This window comes from Marmota marmota, unplaced genomic scaffold (genome assembly GCF_001458135.2).
Source record: "Marmota marmota marmota unplaced genomic scaffold, marMar, whole genome shotgun sequence".
NCBI lineage: Eukaryota > Metazoa > Chordata > Mammalia > Rodentia > Sciuridae > Marmota > Marmota marmota.
In genome coordinates this window covers 22,260,792-22,270,157 of record NW_026000221.1, presented here as the reverse complement: position 1 = coordinate 22,270,157, position 9,366 = coordinate 22,260,792, and the positions used below count along the sequence as shown (strand labels likewise).

General features: G+C 41.5%; 1 protein-coding gene across 1 annotated transcript in view; it reads right to left on the bottom strand.

The window, feature by feature from the left end:
- Nucleotides 1-2,528: 2,528 nt before the first annotated feature.
- Ces5a (carboxylesterase 5A) overlaps nt 2,529-9,366 on the bottom strand; it is a 34,610-nt gene continuing 27,772 nt past the window's right edge. The window contains exons 11-13 of the mRNA XM_048792167.1: nt 5,656-5,805; nt 2,839-2,911; nt 2,529-2,760 (exon numbers count right to left, since the gene is read on the bottom strand). Of these exons, the coding sequence (XP_048648124.1) occupies nt 2,529-2,760; nt 2,839-2,911; nt 5,656-5,805 (455 nt within the window). The remainder of the gene's footprint in view (nt 2,761-2,838; nt 2,912-5,655; nt 5,806-9,366) is intronic.

The following is a 9,366-nucleotide window of genomic DNA, read 5'->3' as shown; positions in this document are numbered from 1 at the left end:
TCCCCTCCTCTCTCTCTACCCCCTCCACTGTATAACCCTGAGGGTCTCCTTCCATTTCCATGCAATTTCCCTTCTCTCTCCCTTTCCCTCCCACCTCTCATCCCTGTTAAATGTTAATCTTCTTCTCCTGCTCTTCGTCCCTACTCTGATCTTAGGTACTCTCCTTATATCAAAGAAGACATTTGGCATTTGTTTTTTAGGGATTGGCTAGCTTCACTTAGCATAATCTGCTCTAATGCCATCCATTTCCCTGTAAATTCTATGATTTTGTCATTTTTTAATGCAGAGTAATACTCCATTGTGTATAAATGCCACATTTTTTTTATCCATTCGTCTATTGAAGGGCATCTAGGTTGGTTCCACAGTCTTGTAAAGCAGAATTTTTTAAGAGACTCTAGCAACTTGGAAAATATACATCCCACAGCGTTAAAACTCAGTGTTCTGAATCAAAGGTAGACGCCACAATACCTACAAACTCAAAAAAAAAAAAAAAAATAGGTCCAGGTCCCGATCAAGATTATATTTCAGTTGTACTGGGAAATTAGCTTTGGGAATTGTGAAAAATTCCTACAAATGATTCTTCTACTTACACCACAGATAGAAAAGCCTTAAGGAAAATGAAAAAAAAAAAAGATGTCATTTACATATCAACTTTAACTCCATAGAGTATCTAATTGCACGTGGACAGGAAGGAGGAAGGGCCCCATTTCTAGGTGAGCTGGAAATGTGCCCCACCCCTCAAGATACCTACCAAAATTAGAAATATATTCAAGGATGCAGAGACTGCCAGCAGCATATAAATGATGTGTGTAATGTTCTTTAATATAATGGTGTTTTTAAAATGAGTTGAGAGGTGGTTTGTAGCTCTTCTTTTTATTTGTCTGTTCTGAATATCTATGTCTGTATCTAATCTCTAACTGGATGGATTCAGGCTGAGTTAGAGATGGCTGAGGCAGATAAACTTGAAGTTACTGGCATCTTTGAAACCCTCCTATGCACCTCCGCTGTAATCTTGATGATACACAAAGTACGAGTATATTCTTTAGGTATGGTATATATGATATTCTCTGCACCCCCATCATGTGGCTAACTTCAATCCCTCCTTTCTTAATATAAATGTTGTTTCTCCAGAGAGCATCTCAAGACTTCAATGTAAATAAAGTCCCCTCTGTTATATTTTCTTAAAATATCATGCTTTTCCTGAATAGCACTTACAAATGTACACGCTAAGATATTCAGCTGTTTGCTGATGGCTGTCTGCTTGCTATTAGTGGAGGCCAAGCTTTTGCTCACTACCTTATCCACACTGGAGGTACAATTGATGCTCATTTGTCAAACACTTAAAGTCACTCCAGGTGAACTGGGCTGGCATGAAATCATCACACACAGAGAGAGAAATATGTTTTTCTTTGGGTCTTGTGATGGCTTCTCTGACCTTAGGAGTCTGTGGAAAGAGAGAGGCATGTGCTGAACCCTTTTACTGGGGAGAAGTCACTCAAATGAGGCAAGGGGTCAGGTTTCAGGGAGTTGAGTCTAGCTTTGTGATTTCTGCTGTCAGCAGGTTGATTGACATCTAGGATGGCCACACCCATCTCATGTGCTGAGTGGGGATCAAAGTCAGAGCAAGAAAAAGGGACACACAAAGGGAGATTCCATGGAAAATTCTATCCCAAACAGGGCAAAGGGGTAGGATTACAAAGGAATAGTTGAGTGTAACTCAACCCCAGTGGGTACACCTACTCCTGAAGTCATGCCTTGATATCCCATCTGGAACAACACCCAAGTCATTTCAAAATGTAGTGACTGGTCAGAGCCTCATGCATCAGGAGTTAAGGGTGTGTTTGTCCAGGGCAGCTCCCAACACTCATTGGTACTCAATGCACATTTACTGAATGGTCAGTCATCTTGACCCCATCAGGGAAACCTCATTTCTCCTTGGCATCCCTGCTTTGCCCCTGGCTGTCTAGGGTTCTATTTCTTGGTCCTTGACCTTGGATGATGTCTAGTTTCCATGGCTGAGAAAGATGTTCTCCAAAACATCCCTATCTCCCCCATATGATTGCTCAGCTAGACAAAGAGACCCAACTTAAACCCAGAGACATCCGGGATATCCATTTTTGGCTTGTGGCAAAAGCAACCCTGGTTGGCATTGGGTACTCATATTTTATGTACCACACAGACAACAATAGAAAAACTACTTCATCTTGGATGCTGGGGGCAGAGAGAGAGTTATTAGCACAGAATCATTCTGTTTTGCATATTTCACATTCTGATTTTATTTCATAGGAGTCACAAGATCATTATTATAACAACTAAGGGGCCCACTGTTCATCAGACTTACTGAAGAGATCCTGTTGCCTTCCAAGGCCAATTACATTGGGTGGTGTTGAAAGGAATATCAAAAAGACAATTCCTAAGTCATCAAGCATCAGCTAACCCCACTTATTCCACAAATATCTCCACAGAAAGCAGCCCATCTGAGGAAGAATCTCAGAAGTGGGAAAATCAGAATCACACAGAGATGACTTCTAAGGAGGAAACGAGAACAAGAAAGCCATGTGCAGAGAAAGGAAGATCAGAAAGGAATGAGGGCTGAGCAGATCTCCAGATGGAGACATAATCAAGGGGAAGGTCTGTGTCCAAAACACCACTTTGGACTCTTTCAATCTCTCTCCGACCTTCAAGTTCAAATCCAGCATCAAGTACTGCTCCTGCTCATCATAGGCTGGCCAGTGGGGCAGGTCATCACTGTTAGGGTCCCTGGAAGTGACAACAGATGCCAGGTGACATTTTCATCTTCCAGGACTTTGGGTGGGGGAGGCTAGCAGGTTCACCTACCCAGTCCGAGCAAAGTTAGCCCAGTATTTCATCATAGTCCTGCTTAGCACTTTCTCCTTCTCGGTGGGTTCTTCTGCAAGAGATAAGCACATATCTAGCTGCTCCTAGATTCACCAGGAGCCAAATGCACCTCCCATGGGATGATGCCTCCCGCCCTGCCAGATCCCAACAATCTCACCATCTTACTCTACCCATTTCATATACGCAGCTACCAGAAGCAACTGGGATGTATGCAAAGAATCATGATGAAAGTCGGCCTTGTCTCTCCCCTGCTCTTCCATCTGGCTGCAGGTTACTTGGGGACACAGAAACCTCTCTCCTACCCACCCCGTCCCCACACACATACACACTTCAACAAACAATTCATTACAGCTGTTTCTTGTATGCCCAGGGTCTTGTTCCATGACACACCTGCAAGAATGCTCAAGTTCCTTATAGAAAATAGTATCGTTTTGCAAGTAACCCACCTACATCCTCACTTACACTTTAAATCATCTCTGAATGACTTATAATACCTAATACAATGTAACCATGTGTAGTTGATATGCTGTGTTGTTTAGGGAACAATGACAAGAAAAACTCCGCATGACATCTATATAGACTCAGTGGGTTTCCCAATGTTTTCAATCTGCAGTCAGTTCAACACCGAGAAGGAAGGCTGACTGTAGTGTATTTCTTTATTTGAAAAGGTAATACCTGATTAAATGCAAAAAAAAAAAAAAAACCACTCCATCTATTAACTAATAGAGATAGGTTTCATTCCTGTCACTTTCCTCCAGAGACCCAGTTACCAGTCTCAGCATCAATCACTGCCACAGGCTTCCTGAGTCCTCCAGAAAACCCACAGGTGTAAGTGGAGGACACCTTTCTATACATATTGGACACATGAATTACATTTTTTTCCTGAAATTGTGTCTAGGAGATAATTCTGCATCATCACCTGAAATGCTGTTATTTGTTGTTCTACATAGTATACAATTTAAAATATGTATTTATTTGCAAATATATTTAAATATATAATACATGCCATTAGGTTTTTCTTAGTTTTTTATTTTATTTTATTTTATTTTATTTTGGTACCAGGATTGAAGCCAGGGGCATTTAACCACAGAGCCATATCCCCAGCCCTTTTTATTTTATTTTTTTTCAGATAGGGCCTTGCTAAGTTGCTTAGGGCCTCACTACATTGCTGACACTGGTCTTGAACTTGGAATCCTCCTGCCTCAGCCCAGGGGACTGGTTCCATGACACACCAAGTTGCTGGGATTACAAGCATGTGCCACCATGCTGGGCCACAACAAGTATTCTATTAATGGATCTTTGTTTTGTTTCCAATCTTTTATTTGTTAAAGTAATGCTTTAGTGTGCACACACACTTTTGCACATGTGGAGGTATAATTACACAAAAATTCTTAGAAATACCACACTAAACACTGCATGCATTTGAAATGTCAATAAGATTTTTCTATTAATGCATGAAAATGTCTTTTTCCTTTATCTGCTGAAACACACTGTCAAAAATACTTTGTTCATTCCACCTTGAAGGATGAAAAATGACTTCTCAGCCAAGGAGAGTCCACAACTCTCAAATCTACAGTGGGATTGAGTGGATTTTCGTGGTTAAAAGCCACTTACTTCCCTTTCAGAAACCATCTGTTTGAGTGTTTCCCAGTTATTGATGGGTTTGGGGTTTTTTTCTTATTAACTTGAGGAGCCCTCCAGATATCAGGAATTTAATCATTTGATACATAGGTGGCTATTTTATCCAGTTTGGAGAATCCATGTGCCATCACAAAGAACAGGTTCAGTCATGATTGCTGGGTAAGAGCAGTGACATTTAGTGAGCACTCATTGGGACTGGGGATGTAGCTGAGTTGGAAGAGTGCTTGCCTCACATGCACAAGGCCCCGGGGTTCAAACTCCAGCACCACAAAAAAAAAAAAAAAAAAGAAGAAGCACTCACTGTTTGCTTTATGGCAATTATTTCATTCTCGCAACAACCTAAGAGATCTATCATGATCTGAATTACCTGTTGAGGATGAATAAATGAAACAATGACTAAACCACAGTCTACAAATACATCCTATTTGTATTAGTTAGGAGCCTGTATTATGTAATATTTTCCACTAAATATTTTAGTGATAGTTCCTGCCATGTAATTTTCCTGTTAATTTTGTTCAGTAATGACTATATCTGGTTGGCTTATTTTAGACACTGAATATATCCTAAATTCAAAAATAAATAAGTGAACATTGTTGGTAACTGTTCACAAGTATATCTGGAGCTGGAATTATAAAAATACTATAAAAATCATGGGTGCTGGGCTGGGGATGTATTGGTGACAGAGTGCTTGCCTAGCAAGTACAGAGCCCCGGGTTTACTCTGGGGTGCAGGGGGTGCCTAGATCCTGCCTTCCAAAATCCTGGATGTTTCCTCAGGGAACTTCAGGGAAGGACAGGGACGGTGAGACCAGTGGTCGTGGAAAAGGAAGAAAACGGATCTAATTGGCTTTCTATATTAGATGGAATGTTCTAAAGTTCACATCCTACAGGCCTCAGCACAGTGAAGTCTCATGAAGCAATGGTGGCAGCTCTTTTTCATCTTGGTTTCTAAAAATCCAAGTGGGCTTTTTCCAGAGAAAGGTCTGCAAACCATGAAGGTGACAGAATCCCAGCCCCTCAGTATCCCATCACCCGCCCAGGCTCTTGCACGGAGCTGGGATGAGCAGGGTCTTATGTCAGCAGCAGATTTCTCCCCAGCTCATCCTAAGTTCCACATTTCCTGCAAGAGCAGAAGCCCCTGCAGCCAGTTTCTTACCAAACATGACAATGTCGTTGTTCAGAAAGGGACCTCCGAAGACAAAGCGGATTTCATCTGTGTGGTCAGCTTTGACAAAGGCTGGCTTCGTGTTTTCAAAGACCTGAGGCCGGTGCTGAAACTCATAGAAGTACACAGGGGCACCAGCATCTGAGAGAAGGTTGGGGATGGTCAGGAGTGTATCAGGTGGAGCAAGGGGCTGGCCTGCATCCCTGCTACCAAGTCCTGATTTACATACCCACAAGTGGGACAGCTTAGACAGGAGGTGACCTAAACTAGCCCAGCTTCCCCCTTCTCATTTGAGGTTAGAGTTTGCTACTACAGCAGCCCTCATGACAAAGAACTCTCTACCCCTCCGGGCAGCCTAAGAAGGCAAAAGTTCTACTCCTCAAAAGATTCCTTCCTACTGAGCCAAGATCTACCTTGATGCAGCTTCCTCTTAGTGACTCTGGTTCAAATGTCAGGAGACAGAGTAAGGTTACCTCCTGGTTTCCTAGACAACCCATGAGCGTGCATCCTAAATTCCTCTCTTCTACTAAAGGTCTTGCTCTGGAATTCCCAACATACAAGCACCCCCCCCACACACACACACACACACTTGGTTTCACTATCCCTTCTAGTCACTCACTGGCTTGTACCTGCATCTTTTCCAGCAAGACCCCACCACACAATTGTCTTATACTTTTCTCCACTTCCCCTCCTCTGGTTCTGTTTTTATTGAAGTATCATTTGTGGATAATAAAAAGCACAGATCTTAAGTGTAGAGTTTGGTGAGTTTTTGCAAGTGGTTAGGGAGTCCAGTAACCTCCAGCCCAGTCAGGTCGTCGAGTACTTCCTCCATCCCAGAAAGGTTCCTTCTAGTCACGCACTTGAGAGACCGCCAGCCAGTCTTCTTATTCCTATTACATAATTTTCTGCTCATGAACTTCTCATAATTGAGATAATAGAATAGGTACTCTATTATGTATTCTCTGGCTTCTTTTGCTCAGCATGATGTTTTTGAGTTTCATGAATGTTGTGTGCGTACAGATTGATTCTTTTTATGATTCTTTTTATCACTGAGTATTACGCTATTGCATGGATATACCATAATTTGCTTATCCGTTCATCTGATGATAGATATTTGGGTTGTTTCCAAGTTGGGGCTACTACGATTAAAGCAGCTATGAACATTCATGTTCATGTCTTTTTTAATGGACATATACTTTCACCTTTCTTTAGTAAGTTGCAAGAAGCAAAAGGGTTGAATAATGGGGTAGGTGTGTTGAGCCTAATTTTTAAAATGCCAGTTTTCCAGAGTGGTGGTACCACTTTGCTTTTCCATGAGAAAGATCTGAGAGCTATGAACATTTCACAGTCCTGGGAATACTTCTTGGTATGGTTGGTGTTTCTTATCTTAGGTATTCTAGTGATCATAGTTACCTCCTTTGGGGTTTATTTTGCATTTCCCTGATGATTAATGATGTTGAACACCTTTTCATGGGTTTTGAGACTTTCACTATTCTCTTTTGTGAGGTGTCTTTTCAAATCCATTACCCATTATTAGGAAAGACATTTTTATTACTGAACGGTAAAAGTTATTTTTTTCCTATTCTGGGTATGAATTATTTGTCAGATAATTGTACTGTGAGTATTTTCTTCCAGTCTGTGGCTTGCCGTTTTTAGGTAAAATGCACTTAACATAAAATTCACCACTTTAACTGTTTTAAAGTCTATAATTCAGCGGTTTTTAATCCATTCAGAATATTGTTCAACCATCACCGCTATTTTAGATCAGGAACATTGCCATTACTCCAAACAAAAGCCCCAGATCCACTAAGTAATTGCTCCATTCACCCCTCCCCTCAGCCCTTGGAGAACACAATTCCTTCAGTCTGGACATTTCATGTGAATCATACAACATGTAGCTTTTTGTGTCTGGTTTCTTTCAATTAGCACAGTTCCAAAGGTTCATCCATGTTGCAGCATGTATCAACATTTCATTCATTTTCATGGCCAATTAATAATTCAGGACTATACAACATTTTTAAATCTTTTCATCCATCAATAGGAACTTGGGTTACCACTGGGGACCATTATCATAAGGATGCTATGAACATTCATGTACAATTTTTATTTGAATGCCTGTTTTTAGTTATCCTGTGTAGCTTCCTAGGGGTGGATGGGTTCAGTCTGGGTAACTTTATGAAGAATGCCCACAGAGTGGGCATTTCCAGAGTGGCTGCACCATATGTCCCCACACAGAGCATGTGAGGGTTCCAGAGCCTTCACAGCTGCTATAATTGGGATCTGGAATGTTCCACAAAGACTCATGTGATAAAGGCTGGGCCTCAGCATGGTACTGTCAGGAGGTGGTGGAAACTTTACAGTTGGGGCCTAGCCAGAGGCCTTTAGGACACCAGGGTGTGCCCTGGAAGGGGACAGTAGGGCCCAGTTTCTTCCTCTTCTTCCCTTTCACCTCCTGCACATGAGGTAAATGGTTTTGCTAGGCTCCTTGCTCCTTCCATGATGTGTCCCCACAGGTCCTTCAGACCATTGACTGAAACCTCCAAAACCATGAGCCAAATGAAACTTTCAACTTTATAGGTTGATTACCTTAGAGATTTTTTTTTAACAATAACAGAAAATCAACTCACACAACAATCTTTGTGCTTTTCTTCTTCTTCTTCTTCTTCTTCTTATTATTATTATTATTATTGTTATTGTTGTTGTTTTGTTTGTTTGTTTTTTGTTTAAATGATGGCCACTTTAGCAGATAACACATATAAAAGAATGAAGGTGGATTCTTCCCTCATACTATGTGTAAAAGCTAAGTCAAAATGGACCAAGACATAAATGTAGGAGATAAAGACATAAATGTAGGTGATTTGGTGAATTTTGTGAATTTTATAGACTTTAAAATTTTCTAAACCTCTTATAATAAGATAACACAGGAGTGAATTTCCCTTGCCTTGTATTTGGCAATAGAGTCCCAGATCTGACACTGAGCACATAATCAACAAAAGGAAAAACAGCCACATTGAACTTTTTTGAAACTAAAAACTATTGCACAGTGATTGCACATTATCAACAGAAAAGAAGGCAACTCAAAGAATGAGAGAAAATATTTGTAAATCATATATCTCATAAAGAATTAATATCTATAATATATAAAGAATTCCTAAACTCAACAACAAAAACATCTCAGTTTAAACATGGGCAAAAGACTTGAGTAGACATTGCTCCAAAAAAAGATATACAGGTATCTAAAAATCATGAGAGAAGATGCCCAACATCTCCAATCATCAGGGAAATGCAAACAAAACCCATAATGAGATACAATCTGACATCCATTAGGAGAGTTATTACTTTAAAAACTATAGAAAATAAATGTGGTAAAGATATGGAGAGGGAACTATGACCACCGGAAGAACAGGCCCAGCGGACTGCTGAAGGGCAGAGCCGCCCCCTCCCCCCGCAACTGCAAGGTAGGCGGAACTCTGACCACCGACAGACAGGCCCAGCAACCCGCGGAGGGACAGAGCCACCAACCTGCAAGGTAGGCGGACCTGCGACCCACCGGCAGAACAGGCCCAGAAACCCGCGGAGGGGAAGAGCTGCCCCACGCGCCTGCAAGGTAGGCGGACCTGCGACCACCAACAGAACAGGCCAGACCTGCAAACGACAGACAGAACAGGCCCAGTGGCCTGCAGAAGGGTAGAGCCGCCCCCC